General features: G+C 26.2%; 1 protein-coding gene and 1 non-coding gene across 2 annotated transcripts in view; one reads left to right on the forward strand and one right to left on the reverse strand.

Moving 5' to 3' along the window:
• The first annotated feature begins 501 nt into the window (after positions 1-501).
• Positions 502-23418, forward strand: part of LOC129610216 (proton-coupled amino acid transporter-like protein CG1139) — a 73207-nt gene continuing 50290 nt past the window's right edge. The window contains exon 1 of the mRNA XM_055522687.1: positions 502-689. Coding sequence (XP_055378662.1) covers positions 612-689 — 78 coding nt within the window. The 5' untranslated portion in view covers positions 502-611. The remainder of the gene's footprint in view (positions 690-23418) is intronic.
• Trnaa-agc (transfer RNA alanine (anticodon AGC)) lies at positions 6534-6606 on the reverse strand. Its single transcript has one exon. It is a non-coding gene; the product is annotated as a tRNA-Ala (tRNA).

Here is a 23418-nt window from a genome sequence, read left to right on the forward strand (position 1 = left end):
CTAAAATTTTATTAGTGCGTCTATTAAAATTTTGGTTATTGGCTCAAACTTTTCGAAGACAACTTCTTTTAAGACACGAAAAATTCTTTAATTAAAATGGTTATTTCAATTAAGTATCACATTTAGTCTCAGCGTGCCTCCCAAAGAAATACATTTAATACATATAACATAAGCAAAAATTAAAAAACACTTAAATAATCACCTATAACGGTAAGAATCTAAAATATTTTTTAACCAAAATTGTTTAAAACAAGTAAATTTTGTTAACTGATATTTCAGTTATTAAAAAGATTTCGTTGTGAATTCAAGCTTTTGTTCTAGTTAAATAAATATAGAATACCAATTTATTGTGCATATATATAGAAAATTAAAAAAAAAAAAAGGAAAAAAAAAAACAATTTCTTAACTAGTATAATTAAAAAAAATTACTTTTCTGTTAAATTTTTTATTGGTTATTTTCTTTATAAATTATTTGTTATAACTCATTACAAAGCCAGTTAAAAAATAAAATATTTTAAAAAATTAAGCAGTAATTAAAATAAAATTTAAGTAAATTAAAAATTTAGCAAATAATTTTGGAAAATTGTTAAGAATTTGGTCAAATTTTCGATATGAGAATGAAGGTTGAAAACAATACTGCGGCGCCGAATGATGTTAAAACAATTCAAGTTTATACCATTGATGGCAATGTAAGTTAAAAAATCAAAATAATTAAATAAAATCAAATAAAATGTTGTAAAAAAAGCAAATTGGAATAAAAGACAAATGAACGCAAAATTTTCGGTGCTAAATTTATTTATGAGTTCATAATATGAATAAAATTAAAATAATAATTGTATAAATTAAATAAATAAAAAAAAATTAAGATAAATTTTATTTAATCATAATAAATGGGTTTCCAAATTAAACAATAAAAGATTTGGTAAAGTTGAAATTATATGCGTGCTCGTTTAGGAAAATTTTACCAATACGAACACGCATATACAAATATACATGTGTATATACATTTGTGTGTATTTCGATATTATCGATTTTTGGTTATATCGGTATTAACAATTATAATTGATTATTATAATAAATCTTGTTTTATTTAATTAGCATATGCAAATATGTGGCTATTGATATAAAAAGTATTTTTAGCATAATTTATTTGATTTATGTAAAATAGCCTAATTTGCAATTATGAGCCGTAGCCCGTTCTAATATATTACAGTATTGATAGTGGTGGAATTGAAAACAAGTATTTATTTTGGCAATTGTTTTGTTTATTTTGTCTGTCAAATTTTTTTTAAAGCTTGCCTATAAGAAAGTTAATGGGAATTGAAAGTTTTATCAATTAATTTTGATCAAATATGAATGTATAAGCTTAAATCTTATAGTGTATGTTCTGTTAAAATATTCTAGATCTTTGTTTCGATTTCATTCTTTGATTTGATCCTCAAAACACTTACTGGTAAATTACACATACATGTCTTTTAGTTTGTTTGAAATGTAAATTGGTGTTATGATGTAAAAATATTTTTTAATCCAGTGAGAGTAGCGAAACTGCTATACACATCTGATTGCCTGTACTAACTGTTTCTGATATATAGTATGAGGAAATTTTATCTTATTTCTCTAGCGATGTTCTTTGATTGAACCGGAGACATTTTTTGGAAAAGACTCAAGAGAACAAAAGAGTGCAAAAGAGGTGAAGTTTTGTTACCTTTGTTCAATTCTTTAAGAAATCTGCAATATAAGTTTGCATAATATTTAACGGCATAATTTAGTGCTAATTAAATTTATTATTATTGAAAATAAATCATTATTATCTGTATGTATTTATGTATATACGAATTGAAGTAAGAATTAAATTTTAAATTAATTAATCCTGCCTTATAGTTATAGAAGAAAATCCAATCAATTATTGTTAAAAAAAGTCAGCGTTGTTCTTCTAAGAGTACTTAACATACTTTCATTATGAAATGGAAATATTCGCTAGTGTTTTTAAATAATATGTTCACTCGTGACGTCTTCTAAAATTATAAAATTATTATGTTAATGTAATATTTGGGTATCTCGCATCTGTTTATCCTCATGTGAAACCACTCGCTTAAGATATTCACATTACACGATCTCATTTTGCTTAGTATAATACGCGATGCATTTATGCACATTATTTCTTTATAATTTATAATTCATTTACTGTCTTAAAAGTAAATGAATTATAAAGCATAATTCATTTACTTGCTAACAGTTGAAAGCAATAACAAAAAAATTTTTGTTCTGGAAATATTATTTAGTGAAGTGACATATTACCATTACCTTTATATCAACTGTTGTGCATACTACTGTCATGTCAGTATCATCAATTACAAACTAGAATGTAATGCTGTAGTATAAATATTATCTGCAACATTTTTATTACATGTTGTTAAAAAAAAGTGGGTTGAATATTATCTATTTCATTCGAAATCACTATCTTATTTTGACCAGAATGTTGGAGTATTTTCTATTATGTATCTATCGTATGTATGTAATTCATAATTTCCTATAAATATTTTAATGAAAAGGATTAGAATCATAAATTATAATAGAAAATATTAATGAAATTGTGGGAACATTTTTATTTGTTTTTGTGCGTTAATTTCTGTATGATATCTGGGAGGTTATTTTTAAATCTGAAGAATTTGTGTAAAAAATATAGTTTATAAAAAGGTTATTGCCATGTGGAATCATGTAGAAATTTATTTATGGATTTTCTATTATTAAAAAAATTATCTGCACAATTCAATACCATCAAAAAGTATACCATTGCTTGTTTAAAATTTACTTTGCTGCAATTGATTTGCTGATTTCAAAATTAAAAACCTTTAACAGTTAAATCATTATGAAATTTAGTCAAAAATTTCGAGAAATAGTTTTGGCTGGAACTGGTTTTGACTGAACTGATTTTTTTTAATTTCATACTTCATAAATAATTGCAAATATCATTTGCAAGTTGGTTGCAAATTCAAAATAACCTTAAGTGTTATACAAAATGAGTTTTAACAGCTGATTATGTTTTAAATATTGTCATTTATGCGCACTTTTAGATGACTACTTGTGCAAATTTTCGATTATGGGCTTGGTGTTCTTATATTATTTTATATCTTGTGTTGAATGCTTTTTGCAGCTGCAGCTGAATTAGGAAAATCAATTACATTTAAAATTGGTCAACTTTACTATAGTAATTACTGAAATTAATTTACTTAAATTACTGTAGTAATTTGAAATATGAATTTTAAAAAAAATCCCAAAAATTAGTAAGTTAAATATTCTCATCTTCCCTTTTATTTGGGAAATATCATTAGTGGGGGGGAAAATATCATCTAGCCTTACTCATACTTTTAACAATGAAAACGATTTAAACTGTAGCAACTTTAATTTGTCATGGTGCATTCTAGGTTCATTGATTATATAACTATTCCTTATATAACAAAATAAAATTTATTATAAGAATTTCAAAGGTAATTGAATCAAAATATTTAATAATATAAAATGCATAATTTTTATCAATACTTTATACTTGTATTGCACTTCTATTTAACACATTTCGTAATCGAACTTCTAATTCTACATATTTTAATCTTTAGTACACAACGATAAGTTTTTGTCACAATTAAATAATTTGACTTTTGTTATACTAACAAAATACACCACAATTTATTGATGACGATAGCATATTGTATTTGAACGGGCACAATTTTTATTATGAATAAGTGCCGTATAGAAAGTATAAAAATTAAATAATAAAAATCTTTAAGTAATTCAAGTAATCAATAAAATCTATTAAATTCAATGAAATTCTTTTTAATTTTAATCTTAAAATGTTTAAGTAGCTGTACAATTTGATATAGAAAAGAAGCTCTTCAAGTACATATCGTAATTTATTAATTGTTTATTAGATATAAATTAGCTTAGTGTATAGGTACTTGAATTTAGAATGTTAATTATTAAATAATTATCATTTGTACTGGTTAATCTTATCAGAAGTTATTGTGCTCTTGATATACATCGAAAACAAACAATTTGTATATTATTAAAATCTTCTATTGTGTTTTTGTTTTTCAAATTTTTAATCAAAAGACTTGAAGGTTGCATTTTTAATTGTTATATGCATTTTCGATCTATGCGGCTACAAATGTTTATTCCCCTAATTAAATTAAATGTCTCAATAACCTAATTAAAGTACGAATTACAGAATTTTAATCTTACCTTAAATTTTAATCAGACATTAAATTTATTAATTGCTTCCATTATAATTTACTTTGTAACATAAACATATATTAACGAAAAGTGGGAATAGGTAATAGAATTGACCTTGTCAATTCTGTGGTGACTGTAGGAATGATTTATTTTAAGAAGATTGTGTGAAAATTATCAGTTATGGATGGGGTGTGCATATGTATTCGTTTTTGACCCAACCCATTCAATTTTTGCATTTTAAAAAAATTTATCACAAAATCATCCTTAACGTTATGTGCCACCTTATACGAAACACCCTGTATAAATACACGATGCGTTTAATTGACATTTTTTAGTTCAAAACATTAACGTTCTAGCTTTAATAGCCTCTGCTTATACATTTATTAACCATGTAACTTTCGAAATTGTTTAAGTGTGAAATTTCAATATTATGGTTTCAATAATTTGGATGACAAATACTCGTACTCGTATACCCAAAAAAAACTTTTCAAGCTGTATTTGGCAGCTTATCCAAACTACTGCCAAATACAAGTTAGGAGGAATTCAATTAGTCTCCGAGTTTTACGAACGTTCAGAGAAAACGAAAATTTATAGAAAATTTATAACCACTTTTGAACATATTCAACAACTCAGCAAAAACAAATGTTAGATTAAAATTGAATGATATTGAATATAAATATTTGTAATTTGTAAAATGTATGCAATTAGTGTTATGTAAAATACAAACTGTAGAACAAGAATTAGAGAAGGGATCGTGACGGACAATGTACATAATATACCTTTTCATATATGTATGTACACGTGTACAACTTTTCTATTGAAAATGTATAAGCTTTGTCATAAAATTCAAAATTATTCAAATAATTAAAAGTTATGACGAATTCCATAAATGTTTACATAACAATAGAGAGAAAAGTGGGAAAAGGAAATTAACAATATATTTTTCTGGCGCACTATGTGTCTTTACGCTCTACGAAGCGTAGTGTTCACTTTGTTGTGTCATCTGAGAACAAATTATTATTCAAATATTAAAATTTATTTATGATTTATTTAATAAAAATCTTTTTGTTTTAACAAAGTTGTTAGAGTTTGAAATTTTTATTATGTTAATTATAATAATTAATTTATTGTTATACCAATTTTATTGTAAATATTTTAACTTATATATCTAATTTGATTAAATACTTTAGACTAAAATTGTACTAATCTAATATTTTGTGCTCACGTTTTGTGTAATGGGAAGTTTATTTTTGCATATTGCATTTTGAATTTTTCTGAAATTTGCAAATTTAAGAAAATATACAGTATAAAACGCGTATGAGTGTATATGTATATATTCCGTAATGTATTCTACTATTGATTCCTGATTGCATTTAGCGACATGTTAGTTATATACAATATTTAGATTACGCATTATGTTTGATTTTAAATCAGTTTTTTTATCATTCTATATACGGTGGTTTTCTTATCAACAAATAAATTTTTTACATTCCATATTCTTAAGCTAAACTGTTCTACGTGACTTTTGTTTATGTCTCATAATGCATAAAAAAATTTGATTTTTTTTTTTGAAATTGGAATTATTAATTTACATTTTCTGCATTTGAAACAATTCAATTATTCTTAATGTGTTATACGTCTAATTTTTATGCAAAAATAAATTATAATAAATTATAATACAATTTTTATTAATAAAATTTGTATGACAGTTATATGCTTGATGAAATTTCCGATAATAAAAAAACATCATCGAAAATGGTTAACATAAAGTTTCTCTTAGCACATTTCCAATAAGATTGGACCTTACGTTGGTTTGTCGTTGCGTTCGTTTAAAAATGGTCGATATTGTTTACGCCTTTTGACCCGGCTGGCACACATATGTATTAGTAAAATCCGTAAAAAGGGAATTGGATTTGAATCTCCATTGTAGCATTTCGTTTTTACATGATTTGGCAAAGTAAATTTTAATACGACTTTTTTTTTTTTAACGCACGACGGCTTTTTTATCTAAAGTTGTTTTCTCCCAAAATTAACAAAATGTAAAGTTATTGACAAGTAACTCTTTTGAAATTACAAGCGATATATGAAATTTTTTCAAACCATCCTTATCAACAATGTTCGAAATTTTTATTAAATTTTTCAGACAAACTATAAGTACGTCTATTTTATGTATAACGACATAAATTTTAAATAGCCACTTTCGTTTTTAATTTTGATGAAAAATTATTTTTAAAATATTCCAAAAAATTTTTAATATTAAAAAAAAAATTAAAGAATTTAAAAAAAAAGTCTTTGCAAAATATAATTGGAGATGCGGGGCATCGATCCCCGTACCTCTCACATGCTAAGCGAGCGCTCTACCATCTGAGCTACATCCCCTATAATAAAAAATAATCATTTACACAACATCAATATTGTTATACACAAATATTGTATAAAAGAAAGTTATTGACCTAGTTAAAAGTGAATTTGAGTTCAAAATTTTGTATCAATAAAAATGCTTGTGTTGATTTGACATTGAGAAGCATAAAAAAAGCTTTTTTTTATTAAAACTGTAAAATATTAAACCAATTTTTTTGATCAGGTAGCAATACAAAAAAACAAGACGATAAAATGAAAAAAAAAAACGCATTCAAAGCTTTTAATGTTAAAAAACAACGTCACGTGACTTAAAAAAGTTGGTCTATTAATAGCGATATTTTTTTTTATTATTATTGATTTAGTTTCGCTATTTCAACATGAAATATTTAATTTATTATGTTGTAATATTTTATAAAAGGTAATCGATTGTCTGTAGTTAGTTTGAAAAAAAAGCTTTAAAACTCGCAAAATTTGAATTTTATTGGAACGATTTTGATTTTATGTTTTCTATTTCGAAGATTTTGTGTTTATTGTCTGCTTGGCAGGGGCACGTAAAATCTAAGCTAGGCGAAATAATTTAATGACATTATGCAGCTTACAGGTTGTTATAAAAATTGTTTCTAACCGTTTTTAAATGTTTATTCTCCCTCAAATTTTTAGTCTATTTTTAATTAAATGTGTTCAGTTCTTGAAATGCAAAAAATTTTCAAAGTATATTGTGTTTGCGTTTAAAAACAATTTGAAATAGAATTTGAACGCAATTAAAAAAGCATATAGATTTTAACATTTAGAGTATTTGCCTCAAAACTCACATACTATTCCATTATAATTTATACAAATTGGATAGTTTGTAATGTAGCACTTTTCCCTTCAACAAGTGAAAGTACTGTTTTTAAAAATTGCATTTTTAATGTAAGGTTACTTTTATTCATATATGAATATATTTCCAAAATTGCATATATTTAGGATGAGCTACGTATTCATTCTTTGAAATAAAAAAAAAAATTTCAAGAGGCGTTAACATGATGCTCGAATTTAAGGATTAATTGCGTGGGTCAAGAGAAATAGTTATGTTTTTTAATGACACGACATTTACCATTAGCTTTCTGCATTTATAGAAATTTGAAGAAGCTTGCAGTTTCGGAAACATAAGGTGCAAGCAAATTCAAATTACACAAATTTTGAGGGGCAACAACTTGGAGGTGGGAAAAAATTTTCTGCTAACGAAATGAACTATTTATTACTGTTTAAAAGTACCCTACCATTTTAGGTTCCTACAGGCTATCGTCTAAAAGAAAAACAATATCAAAAAGTTGAAAAAAGGAACGGGTTTTAGATAACAGTAAATTTTAAAATTTCTTAAAATTTATTTACAGTTAATAGTCAAAAAATAGAGGACTTTGAAGGGTTATAAGGAGGTAGGTAAAAATTTTCTTCTACAAAAATAAGTTTCTAATAAATACCTATGCAAGTTTTGTAAATATGACCACGGTTGAATAGACGGACAGACGGACGAATCTTATAAAAAGCTTCGAAAAATTCGACATGCCTTTTGCTTTAGTCGCGCATTTGAAATGATTTTTGAACAATACGAAATTAAATGCTTTATCAATTGGATTTTTTGTTTTGTAATTTGAGGTACGATGAGCTTAAAATTTGTCAAGATTTGAGTAAGCCCTCACTTATTTTCGTATTTTGCACAAATTTTATATTTTTAAATTTATAAAGTAGCACATATTTTAATTTCAAGTTATGGTAAGAGAAAGAGAAAATGTATTGACTATTACGGCGCTTTTATTGAGAATTGTGGGGAAATATTTACTAATTAGATTTGAACAAACAATATTTAAAGTTCCGCCAAAGCTATATAGCTTCAGTTATCCGAAGGTAATATAATTTTTAATGAAAAATTTGTATACCTACATAAAGTGCATCAATTCACAAATGGGGAAGGAAGGAAGAGTTTATCTAAATTTTATTATAATAAATTTTCTTGTTTTCTTTCCTGACTTGTGAAATTAATAAAAATTCCAGCAATAAATCAAAATATCTAATTGTATAAAATTTGAATATAAAATCTACGCATATCATAAGCATATACACATACATTGTACATATGTACTTTATATGCATTCATTAAAAAATTTACGAAAAGTATGAGGAAATTCCGTAAATGTGAATTTTTAAATTAATAAAATGAATAAAATTATACGTTTGAGATTTTTATTCTCATGAGAATAAATCATTTTCATAAAAATAAAACTGAATTAAAAATTTTCAACCTTGACTTTGTACGGTTTACGGTTACACAACTAGAAATTATTTTAACTATTGTTTTAATTTAAAATAATAAACTGATTGAGAATTTGGTTTCAATTTGAAAAAATTTTGAAATAAAAATGAAAATTTTTTTTTGTGCTTTTTTTTTGCACATTTCTCTTGTCTCTGTGTAATTAGCGTAGCGAAATAAAAACTAAAATAATTATTCTAAAACTAAAAAACAAATTGTTTAATTGTTACACCCCTACATTTTTTAATTATTTGAAAAAATACTCATTGCAATTACATACATACATACGTGTGTATAACACATATACATAGAAATGTACGTGTTTGAGTATGACAAGAACGATTATTCAATTTTGTTAAAAATTCAAAGTATGTCTTTTATGTTTTCCTAAACTTGAAATAACAACGGTACTTTATATAAGGTGATTCAGTAATGAGTGTTTTAAATCTTAAAAGCACTCATTACTGAATCATGTATTAATTAAAAACTTCTATAGTTTAAAACTTTAAACCTGTTTCCAAAAAAACTTTCTCTTTTTGTTTGATATAAAAATGTTAAGCTTTGGTTTTGAGCTTATTAAGGGTTTTAGGGCAGGTTCTGGCTTAATTTTGCATTAAAAGTTTTAGAGAATTTAAGACATTGATGATAAAAAAGTTCAAAAAAATTGAAAACTTTTAAGGTATGTAAATCGAACAAGAACAAGGGGGGTACGAAATTAAGTCATGCCTTGTCTTAAAGTCTTCACTGAGCTCTTTCAAGAAAAAAACTCTGTTCAAAGCTCATAACAATATGGAAGAGTAAAAAGCTCCATCAAATTTTCTAAAAAACCCATACAACCCCGTTGAACACGTTGAGATTTGACATTTGAATCAAAAATTTTACTAAATTTTGATATCCCAAGCGGTGGCTTATGTTAAAGTACTCATTACTGAATCACTCTGTGTATAAATTTCCATCGTATGTGTATAATACAAATTTCTATTAAAATTAAAATAGTTTTGTATGCAAATAAAAGCTTCGACCAACGCAAAATATAATTTTTACTTTTATTTATATATTATACATACATACATACTCATATGTAAATTGCGAAATTTTTAACATCATAGCGTTTACGTCAAATAGTAAGTTTTAAGCTTTGAAAGCTTAAATTGTTGCTTAATAAAATATAAACGACGCTTAAATGTCATGTTTGACTCAAAGTGAATTTAATATACATACATACATACTTATCTATAAATAAAAAAATAATTATTTTAATACAAATATAAATATTTATAAATGCAGATGCGAAAATTAAAGAAAATTACGAATTCAAACACTTAGAATATATTGTTATTGATATTTTACATAATTAACAATTTAACGGGTAATTTAGTAATTTATAATTTACTGGAACACAAGGTCATTGATATATAATGGAGAATCCGCTTACGATGGTAAAAGTTTATACATAACTGTGTAATTAACTTGTCGAAGCAGTTGTTGCAAGGTTTGAAAATTATATTCAATATTTCATTTCATGTATTTGATAATATTAATTTTCTTGTAGTAGAAAGAAGGCGCCATTAGTATAAGGAAAACTTATGTAATTTTTAATAAGAAACCCCTTGCACGGGGATACTTATTAAAAATTACACTGGAATGAAATATAAGCAAATTTGTACTTCAAATCTGTCAAAAAAAGTTTAGAGGTATTAATGAATAATTTAAAAACTTTTCTTATCTGTTGTTTTGTGTTCAAATTCAATTTCTTTTTAAAGTTTTTCCAAATAAAAGTGAAAAACAAATCTTACAAAACAATTACAATTTTGAGCACATCAGTGATTGAAAAGTGATTGAAAATTTAACAACTGATGCCAAAATAACTGTGCTCTTTAAGGGGGAATTTTTAAAAAAAATTTAAAAACAACGTTATTTTTGTATTATTCTAATTTTTGTTCAACAACAAGATTTTAAAATTCAGTTCAAGATTTCAAAAAGTTTATCAATGCTTTAATTCACCAATCACCAATACTATCATGAGCTTTTTGTAACTGATCATTTTTCGCTTTTTTTTAAAAAAAAAAAAGCTTTTTCATTATCATTTGTAAAAACACAGCATAAACTCACATAAAATAGAGGTCACTTTCGTATGAAAAATTTTCACGTTTTACGATTGATTTTCGCATTCACCAGTAGATGTCTATAGAAGGGTTAAGTTGATTTAAAAATAATATTATTCTTATGATAGGATTCTAGCAAAATATTTTTTTTTTTGTTAAAAGGGAAATTACCAGCTAAAAGGAAGAAAGTAAGAAAATAAAAATTTTTAATGTTTACATTTTGTAGGTGCAAATTCGTATGAATGTTGATTTTTTGCTTCGTATGTTTGCACAATCTGAAGTCTGCATAGGTGGTTAAATGATTTGAAGGCATATTGAGTAAAATTTCCTGCTATGAAGAATATTAAAATTAATATGCCCTTATAAATCTATTTTAACCTCAATTTCAACGCATAAATTCATTTTACGGAAATAGTCGAATAAAATTCACGAAACTTAAATACTATGGAACAACAATTAAATTTTGAGGAACATTTGGGGTCCGATCGCCTATTTCGCTATTTTACATGGCAAGTGAGAAGAAAGTGAGTACCCAACTTTATATCATATAAGTATTTGTACAATGTAATTTTCGAGTGAGAAGATACATTTGTATATTCGGTACTGTTTATCTCGTTTTTTATTTTAAAATGTGTACAAAATTTATTCACTTTGTTTTTAAAACTGAGAAGTTCAGTCGATAATTTGAGAAAAAATGAGTAATCTTATTGGAAAAAAAATAAATATCCATTAGGAAAACGGAGAATTCTGATCTGAAAGTGAGTAAAAAGCGGAATCCACGATTAGGCTGTTAATTTTATTATACTTAAATCGTTCAACTTCGAATGCATTCTAGAACAAAATCCAAAGAATTTAATGATTGCTATTCTACAATGAATATGTTTCTTAAAGGTGGAATTGACTATATCAGAAAATTGTAATGATTTATTTTTTGCAATTGAAAAATTTATTAGAAAAACTTTTCAACTTTTATGTAATAGAATCGTTTAAAATAATTTATTATGTAATTTAATCAAACTAGTTTCTGATAAATATTTAATATATTAAACAATATAATTCTAATATTTTTATATATAAAATTTACAATCACAGTTATTTATTCAATATACACTATAATTATTAAATTATACGATAATAAAAAAACAACAATGTAGTGTGACGTTTTAAAATACTTAACATGGCGCTGCCGTAAAATTTAAAATAAATATTAAAATAAACCAGGTGTAATAAATAAATACTTGTATAATCGATATACATGTAATGTATGTATGTATATCGATTACTAAAATAGTTAACAAGAATAATATTAGAGTTGTTATGTGATTTTATTGTTATTTTTAATACACTCTTACTAACTAAGGGTGTCAAACATTAACATCTAAAGTTGTCATTTATAAAATTGCATTTATCACTTTTATTTGTCTAAAATATTAATAGAGATTTATTTATTAAGAATAAAAATTTGATAAAAATTGATTTTTTAGCTGATAAGAAAGGTTAGGATTAAAATGCAAGGGTTTCATTTAGATATATGTATATATGCATGCATTTATATCAACAGTATCTATAAATTAGTTACAGTATCTATAAATGTGGGCCCGTATAATGTGCCTTGTGTATAAGCACCTTGTTTGTTTACGAATTAAGTAATTACGTTTTTAATTTGTTTTCGATAAGAAACAAAATATAGTTTTTGCAAAAGTTTTTTAAAAATTTTTCTGCATAAAGTAAATGTTTTCATTGAATTCGGTACGTATAACAGGTACGGGAAATTATGGAACAAATTATTAGCTTTAACCCGTCCGTGGACATGTTTACAAAACTTCTACACTCTTGAAGATAGAAAACTGAAATTTAATATGTACATAGATTTTTAGTAGGAACTTATTTCCGTAGAAGAAAATTTTTTCCCTCTCCACCCCCTCACAAGTTATCGCCTCTTGAAATTTGTACAATTTGAATTTTTGGTGCTTTATATTTCCGAAACCGCAAGCTTTCTATAAACGCAAATATCTAACGGTAAATTCCATGACATTAAAAAATATAATTATTTTCTTAACTTACACCATTAACCCCTAACATCGAGCATTATGTTAACCCTTCTTTAAATTAATTGTTGCTTTATTTCAAAGACTGCATCAATTGTTCATCTTAAATATATGCAATCCTAGAAATAGTTTCGTATATGAATGAAAATAATTTTAATAGTTTGGTAGGTATACATAGATTGTATTTAAAAGCAGTATTTTCACATGTCGAAGGGAAAAGTGCTACAATACAAACCATTGGTTTAATCCAAATTTATTTAAATAAAAGGTAGGTATTTCACTGAGGCCAACTTTCCATTTTAGAATATTATCCGTTTTCGGCACTGTCATTTTGTCAATCTATCTATTTTCTAGAATAAAGAATATTTATTTTTTATATATTAATTATAAAAATGAAATTAGTTTCATATGCACGATGCAGCGATGTTTAGACTGCAAGTATATCCGCCCCTGGTCATCATATAAACTTTATGCTCCCGAAGTACAATGACTAAATGGAAATTGTGCTATTACTATCATTGTCGTATGTAAATTGTTGTGCTATCGGCAAATCTAATTTTCATATTCAAATTTTTTAATTTAATTTCTTATACACAAATGTACTGTTATGCACAAACATACAAAATAACATATCTGATATCAACGATTAAATTAAAAAGCTGTTATATAATTTTGCGCGCATAATATTACAAAATATAGATATAGCAGAGAAAATGTTCTATGCTTTTATAAAAGATTTTTGCATTAATTAATTTGTTTTTATAACAAAAACAAATCACGAGAATTTCACGTTCCTCTATCTATTCCTACGCTATAAGTGTATAAAAATTTTTGATTAAAATAATGCACGTAATTAAACAAAAAAAAATTAAATGTCATAATATTTGCATGTGTGTATGTATGTAAATACACACAGATATTATACATTCCAATTATGTATGTATTTGTGACTCCAATAGTGATTGAGCAATCGATGTGATTAAATTACTAATGCTTTATCTACAAAAATGTATAATTTGTTAATTTTTTTTCTGCAATGGGGTACTTATAAAAGTTAGAATAATGATAAGGTTAAACGACATTCTAGTGATAACTTACTAGTATACTGAAAATAATAATAATTAAGTACCTATACAAGCTTTTATAATTATTTATATTAGTAATTTTTACATTAGAATAGTAAAATTTTTAATATTTCAAAAAAAATGTTTAATAAAAAATATGTGTTTTTTTTTGTTCCATTGAAAATGAGAAAAACAACTAAATTTAGAATTTGAAAATCCAATTAGAATTTTAAAAACTAATTTATTTTTTATTAGATCATTAAATAACAATAATATTAATCGATTTAACGCAATCACATACAAACAAACAAACAAATTGTGAAAATTAATTATCAATCAAATGGAAAATTTCCATTATGATTGATCAGGTTCAATTAGAAAGAGGTTACAGCAAATGAGCGATAATAAGATCATAATTTAAATTTTGATTTGTTTTTAAAGACTATATCGGAGAGGATCACAAGAATTTTATTATTATTCTCCTAGTATACATACTTACTTACTATAAAATTATTTATAAATTTACATGTTATTTAGTTTTTGAATTAACACTTAAATTTATTTTCAAGAAAATAACAAAACAATGTGCTCAAGCACGTTTACTGAATTTTAAAATAAGTTATGGAATTAAGAGAAAAACAAATTTGTAAAATTGCCTTCATTTCTGTAGAGAAAATTTGATTTGTAAATAAACCCTTTCCCTAATCACAAATTTTAAGTCATTCCAACTTGACTTAAAAAAAGAGAAAGCAAAATAATAATTTGTTTTGTTTTATTATTTTAAAGCTATCCCCTCCACATAAACCCTCTACTGTTAAGTTTGATTAAAATGCAACGCCATTCAATTTTTATCAAACAAAGTTCGTACTAAATGTATGATTACTGCTTGAGTTAAAAATTAATTTGTTAGTCAAATGTATTTTTTCTCTATAACTCTCCGAAAACTGTTCATAGCGATTGCCCTCGTTCTTTATTGAGAAATTGTACATTGTTGTAATTTATTATATAGGAAACAAGAAAAATGATTTAATTATACAATGAATAAAAAGCATAATTAAAAAGTATAAAACACTATTATTAAAAAAATTATCGATAAAAAAATAAAGAAAAAAATAAATTAAAAATTGCTAAAATCATTCATCACTTAATCAATTAGAAAATTTAAAAAAATTGCGCTTTAAATTTTATAGTTATTTCCGATCTTTTACGCATTTATTTAGGTTAAAATATTGAAATAGGAAGAAAAGTGGAAAAACAAGCACAAATTTAGATGGAAAAATTCTAAAAAAAAAAAAAATTTAAATAAATGAACATTTTGTTTATTGATAAAAAATTTGACATGCTTCGATAAATATCACGAAATATTTTGATTGATTTGAGTGTGCTAAAATTTAGTTATTGAGATTGTTTTGGTTATCGGAAATTGAAAGAATTTTCCCTGTTAGTTAAGCAGTGCTAACAATTAATTATTATTATTTATTAGCAGTACTTTCATGAATTGAAAACCTTCCAAAATACGCTAGGATTATTATAATTTACTCCCAAATTGCAAAAATTGTAATTCATACAAACTTTAGCTTATGAGTTCTAGTTTTTGAATCACGTTTACGCGTAGGAAGTTATATATCTGAGCAATTCGTTCATCCATCTCAGCGATAATTCCAAAATGTCTGAAATGCTTAGGGCAGTTGTTGCAATAATCCTATTCGAAATATAATTTTGAAAAATTTCAAAAACTGTAAGAAACGTTTTTGAAAAATTTGAGGGAAGTATTGGATGAAAACATGATTGCGATTGTGAAAATAAAATCTTTGTGTGCATAACTTTGATCATTTCAAACAGGACATCTTATATAAAATTTTGGTAAAACTAAAATTCTGAAGGACAAAATAATAATAACAACATAATGTAGATCAAATGACCACACAAGAATTTTTACTTTGAAGGTAATCAGGTCAATAAGGTATTCATGTACTTAATATATTTTCTATATAAAAAAAATATGTATACCATTATATTATATAACATATTTTCCTTAGTTTTTCCACTCAATTTACTTTCGTTACCTTAGCCCTATAAATCGGTAAAACTAAATTACGTAACGTATTTGTTGGGTCAATTGTATTATGTTTCATAATTTAAGGTTAATATTAGAATAATAATTATTGGAGGTTTGAATTACAAAATATATACATATATAACTATAACAAGGTCTTCGAAAGATTTAAGTTACCAAAATCAGAAAATAAAAAAGGATTTTTTTTTCTGTCTAATAAATTTCTAGAACATTTAAATGAATATTATTACTGCACAATTGCGTTCTAAAATATTGTTCATATAAGGATATGCAGTTTTGGAGATTGTAAGTGAGAAAAATATTGAATATTGTGTTCGTTAGTGTGAAAACGAATATTTTTCTAAGACACATTATGCACTTTTTATGGTATGAAAATATTATATTTATTGCGACGGATTTATTTTTATCATTTCTGGAAATGGCCGCCTGCGTGAAATCAAAATTCTTATGTTAAACAGAACAGACATGGTGAGACTAAAATTAATATTAGGAGTTCAAATAAATTCTTTCAAATAACTGGGACGCTTTGATGGCTAACCTAAAATCGAAAATTTAATGATGATCTTATTTTCATGAGTTAGCAGTAGCGTAAAAACATTTATTGAAGTGCTACAAGTTTGAGATTATTAATGATATCAACCAACTAACACTTTAACCGTCTTTTGAATTATCGCGACGAAGCAATGCAATTCAGTTTATGCTCTAAAATGGAAGAAGTTAGTACCAAACACAAGTCGAAATTTTTCAAAGAGTCGGTGAAATTAGTATTTTTAATGAATTTCTTAATATTTGGAAATTTACAACAAGCTAAAGTCATGGTCATTTGTATACCATAGATATTTTAGTTTAATAAATAAATTATTTTTTTAAATAAATTAATATAAATAAAAAAGAATATAATAAAATAAATATAAATAGAATGGTGTGCTTAAAAACAGTACTAAAACGGTTCTAAATTTGTTAAAGATAATTTAATAAATAATTAATTTACAATGTGTCTGCTTTTCAGTTGAACTTTGGAATTTCTTCCAAAAAATTATTGTTTATTTCCTCAACATTAAATAAAATTTAAGATTTCCTTAATAGCCTTAAATTTATACAAAGCTCTAGTAAATAATATTCAATTTGGCGGCAATGAACATCGCAAAAAAACGTGCTAATGAACTTGGAAGTTATTCTTACAAATTAAAATCACTTTCTGTGATGATGATTGAAAAGAAATGAAAATTTCATATGAATTTATGAAAATGAATTCAAGGAACACTTTTACTTAAAATTCACTTAATTTTTATTATGGAATGGTGTTCATTATTTAAATTTAAATTTTAAACAATTTTATTGAATGCTTGTGTATGGAAATCAAATTTTGATTTATTCTAAAAACGCGCATTTATTAAGGAATATTGTTAATTTCATAAAATTCTGCAAAGTAATTTAATTTCTATTTATAAAATTTATAAGCAAGAACATTTTCAAAAATATGTGATGAAACAATTCATTTTTAATAAACATTTAACAGCTCAATTATGCTTGGGTATATTACGATAATCAAATTTAATTGAAACAAGAACAAGCGTTTCCTTGAAGATTTTCAATTATTTGGTCGAAAATTATTTAATTATTTTTATAAAATATTAATTGTCTCTAAAAAGAATTGAAATAATTTGGTTTCTGTGACTTTTAAAGAAAATTTGATGGGAGGAACATTATGCAGGTAAATAATAAATATATGTGTACCTATATGGCGGAGTCGCGGTTGAACATTTGAATACTATTTACGTTACATTTAAACAATCGTTCGCTAATTAGTAATTACATTCTTTGAGTTAACCTTTTGGATCTTACCCTATTACAGTATTGTGTAAATAATGCGACGGCTTCATTTCACTTGTTTTTCATTATGTGTCGAATTAGGGAAGACCGCCAAAGGCATTCTTCTTTTCAATGCAAATTTGATTATTTTACCAACATGCTTTTCAACAATTCGTAAATGTATGTCTTTTGGATTCAACAAAAATTACCGGTTTCTCGTAAAGCTGGGTGAGTCTTATAAAAATGGTAGTTTTTGTATTTCTACAACGGTAAAACGAAATTTTTCCATACTTCACACTTGTTTACAATAATTTTGCGAGTAAACAACAAACCAGAAACAAAAAACTGTAGGGAAAGTTTTTTGGACTACCCGGTCGGTTCACACGCATGTAGTACACGGATGAATTAAAGACCTGTAAGCGGATGGAAGCGTTCGTTTTATTGCCAAGAACCAAATTCTTCGAATCCATTGAACGTATCCCAGTGTCTTTCAGGCGGAGGTGCGTGCCATTGTGTTCACCCTTAAAAAGGGATACTAGTGATAAGAAATATTTGCCATGATGGACTGCCATCAGATTGCTGAATTCTTTTTCAGCATCCTCCAGGGTAGTGTGGGACAGTCCTGAGAGACGAAAAAAGGTATAAGGATATTACTACTTGAGCCGGGCCACATACGGTTTGAGGAGAATTCAGGAAAAAATGGAGTGCTGGAGAAGAAGCTTCTGAGAAGCTTCGGAGAAATTACGACCAGGGACGCTTTTGGAAAATCATAGGCTTCGCAGGAATCGGGCCAGAATTTTTACCGGTATCTTGAAGTGGCATTGTAGACTCAGGGGTTCCCTTAGAAGGCTGGCCCTAGAAAATGAAAATGTTTGCAGATTTTACGAATAGAACGAGCAGGCCTCGGTATACCTTTTGGGAGAATTGGGGCCCCTAACCCGCAAGGAAAGGAAAATACTGGGAAACCACGTGCTCATTCCGGCGGAGCTGCGGCCTGTCGGGCCTTAAAAGTCAGGTACAATAAATTAATAAGTGGAGGTACAATAAATTTTTTAAGTTGGTCGCGTTGCGCTGTTACCCCTACTTTGCAATCTACAATCAACAAAAAAATTGACCACGTTTTTTTTGCTATTATGTTGTCAAACTTTAATTTAAAACATTTATGCATTTAAAACATTATTATAAAGTTTTTGGAATAATGTACTTATGTAAGTATAATGAACTTTTATAAATTGAAAAATTCAGTTTTTAATTTAAAAAATCAGTGCTCCTTTTGACACATCCTTCATCTTTTAATTTATAATAGCCCAAATAAGAATAAAATTAAAAAATAAAATCTCTCTTTTATTGAATTGAAATCTCTCTATTATTGTTCAAATTTATTTTTTTCTGCGTTCACATTTCTACGTAACGAAAATATTGCAATTTGAAGTTAAAATGCAATCTCTTCTCTCACATTTATGTACATGGAAGAAATTTCTAGAAAATAAAGAGCATGAAATGAATTATGTATCATAAAATATATACATATTAACATGCCTATGTACATAATGAGCATATTTAGGTTTTTTTTTATGTTATGAAAAAATTATTGTGAAAATTTCTCAATTCATACAACATTTAACAATTCAAATTGGAATAAAAGCATTTAAACATGCTAAAACATGTCACGTGAATGGAAATTTCCTATAAACCCAAACACTATAAAGCCCATTTACAAAATCTTTATAACTTTAAATGAAGTTCAACAGAGCAAAGAACAAAAAAAAAAAATAACAAAAAAGGCAAACCGCAGAATAATTTTTTTTGAGTGTTTAAATAGATGTCTATATGAGCTACATACTCGTTCAACACTATTGTATATATGTATGTATATATTGATTGTATCTATTGTATATAATATTAACATCAGTATATCATATTTGGCATCGAAGTTGTGTATTTTATTGAAAAAAAAATATTTGTGTTAATCATCATTGGTATTTCTTTACCCCGTTTATTTATTAATAAACACACACAATATCTACTTACATATTCGGTTTCAGTTTTATCGTTCAATTTTTGCTTATTTAAGTGAAACAGAGTTTAAAATGCCTTCAAGGCTCTTCAAAGTACGTACATACATATATAAATATAAAATATTTACAATTTTTAGCTTTTTGTTTTCTTATTTTTATATAGAATTTGAATAGTTCATACAGGCTTCCCGAAAAATATTGACAAAATATACGTATTGTTATAAAAACATGTAGGAGCCAATACAATAGAATGAAATGTTGCCAAAAATGATTTAACTATATGAATTGCCTAAAAAACATACAAAAGTTTTGTTTGATTCAATTTGTTGTTAAAGAAGTATGTGTTACTGCTTACTGTTATAAATATGGGGGTGTTCGAATTTGTTTTGATATCATACGACCTTAGATTATAAATTCATCATTACGCGATTGCAGCCCTACCTAAAATTCTATTGCATTTCCTAGTAAATTTATTACTTTTCCGGTATATTATTTTGAACTAACACAGTCACTAGCAAGAACCACTTATTCTTACTAATCGCTTACTTATCGCTTGTCCTGTAGTCCCCAAGAAGATGTTTTGGGGTTTTCTATGCTATCCAACAATATCCCACTAAGTCTAAACTAATTTTTCTTAAGTGGTGCTCGAACTTCGAAGAACTCCTGCTAAGAAACTTGTAATAATTTTCACATGTTTTCTGTCTTCTCACTATGACTGCTCATTACGAGATACTCTATTCGTAACTTTCCAAAAACTTTTTTGCTGGTCAGAGTCTCAAATTCTATGTTCGCCTAGAGTGAGGCTTTTTCATTTCCCTTTTTCTCAGGAGTATGTAGCTGCAATGTGCCCTCCAACCCAGTTAGCACTTGTTTTCCGCTTTTAAAATCCTTCAGTATAAATTCAAATGAATAGATGCTGATTTTCTATTGCGAGTGATATTTCAGACCATGATCAGGTCACGGCCCACACAGAGGAAAATTTTTCAATTATTTGTTTAACGAATACAATTTGTCTTAATTTAAGTTGGATGGACGAAACCTCAAACCACATTTCAGGTTTAAAACATTGTACTAAAAAGAATACCTATAATATTAATGTACATAAACATAATATAGCATTGTTGTACATAAATAATATTATAATGATTGAACTTTGAGCAATATCGTCAGCGAATATGAAAAATGATTTAATAATGAAACGAAGCGATTTTTAATTTGAGAACAAATTGAATGGAAAATTCCCAAACAACATAAAAAAGACTTTTTTTTTGACAGCGAGAGCATAAAAAAAAGGAGAAAATGAATAAAAAAGAAGAGCGAAAAGACTAAGTTAGACGCATAAAATGTATGTTATTATAAATGTTCCATTAGAAATACCTTATATAAGCACATAAATTAGCCATGCTTATATTAGAGCATATAGCGAACTGCGAAACGTGTTATTAGAATGCGCATAAATACTTACATACATAAATATTTATGTAGATATAAGAAAAGTCTACATTTATATACAGTCATCAAAATTTATGTACATATGTATGTACATTTGGGTAAGAGTCTATGCTTGTGTAACACAGCACAAAATATCAAATATCTTCACTTTCAGATATTTGTGAAGTGTAAAGTAGTGATTGAATTCGTTTTTTTTGTTTCTCTTTGTTTAGTTTTTAATATAGAACTAAATCGTAACAAAATAATTTGAAAAACGAATTAAAAATAAGCACTTGAGGCATTTTTAAAACATATTAAAAAGTTAAATTGAGCACTTTAATAATTTGAGAGGAAGATGAATAAATTTAGAAAATGTGCTTCTGTGTAAACAGTAAATTAAGTACAGATGCACTTTCAAATCTGAAAAATCGTAAATTTTACACAATATACATAATACTTGTCGCCTTTCCATAATAGGAATACCTGTTATAAATTATAAATCAACCCCGAAAACTAAATAGCTGTGATGTAGTGACATTCAAATTGCGTTGTGTGTTCAGGATGTTTCTCAGAATTTTGCAAATAATTTCAGCGATGAAAATACCAGAATCGGTTTATGAGCTCAAATTGCTGAATTCAGTGACACTTCATTGTTACTGTATTTTGAGTGCAACAAAAATTTGAAACTAGTGTCATCTAATAATAAAATTGTAATATTAGTATGGCAACGTTGGGTTAAAGTAATTTTTACTAGTAAATTTCCATCGTTCAATTTATCCCATGGTTAAGCAGATTAACTGGTTTTGATGTTATAATGTTATCGTTTAAAGACATTTCTGATATTTTTTCACTTGCTGTGATTTGTCTTATAATATTTACCTGTGTACATTATACTTAGTATAGAATAACCTTTTCTCACAATTTTTTTCAAGAGAAAATAATATACTCATTCTACACATAAATACATACATATAATGTACATACCCATATATAACATTTTTACCTGCCGCTGTTAAAATGTTTGTGTGTAAAAAATGTTTAAATCAGCTCAACCTACATCTAGTAAAAAAAATTACTTTTACCTGTGTATGTCCATACATATGTATATACTTACGTGTGTATGTACGTATGTATATACATGTTAATATCACCAATTCAGTTATGAAATAAGATCGTATAAGGTGAAGACTGAAGTATCGTTATTCTTGTAAGGTATATTCAAACGTACATATTTACTATAGGTTTGCATGTATATCGTAGCTACATATGTAGGTACAGAATACAATTATATAGTTGACTCACGTGCTTTAATAAAATTAAGAAACCTGATCTCACTTTTTTTTAATGATAAAAACAGAATCTTTTTTATATTTTTCTGTTTATTTTAATCTTTCATTCATGTTCTGCTATTTCTTATTCTTTAAGTTGTTTAATAAAAATTAATAAGCAGATATACATACACAAACATACCCATAAAAATGTGACGTAGATTGTATACAAACTTTGTTCTGAAAAATTTTTTTTGAATGAATATGGAAAGTTTTTTTCTCTGTTTACAAGTTAAAATATTAAAAAAAAATTTATCAACAATATTGAGTCGAAAATTTTTGATTTTCCGACAATGAAAATGTTCCGCTTTAGTTTTCAAAGTCTCTGAAAATATATAATATGGCGCCACTACGGGTAAAAGTTCTGGTTCAAAGGGAAACTCTATCACATTTTTAGAAACTTTATCACAGTTTGGCGAAATTATTTTATTATAAATATTTGGCGAAATTTCCGGTTATTTGGTATTTTATAAAATAAAATTATCGTCTGCCGCCTTCTGAAAACACAGTAGGACTATGTATTGCTATATGATAGTATGTACATACACACGCACTAGAGTAATATAGTTTGTTAGGAACGCTGTTAAGTATGGATACTACTACCATACCAATTTAAAAACTAACTTATAAAATCAAAATTTTAGGGATTGCAGACAT

The sequence above is a fragment of the Condylostylus longicornis genome, unplaced genomic scaffold (assembly GCF_029603195.1).
Source record: "Condylostylus longicornis isolate FDR11 unplaced genomic scaffold, ASM2960319v2 ptg000044l, whole genome shotgun sequence".
Classification (NCBI taxonomy): Eukaryota; Metazoa; Arthropoda; class Insecta; order Diptera; family Dolichopodidae; genus Condylostylus; species Condylostylus longicornis.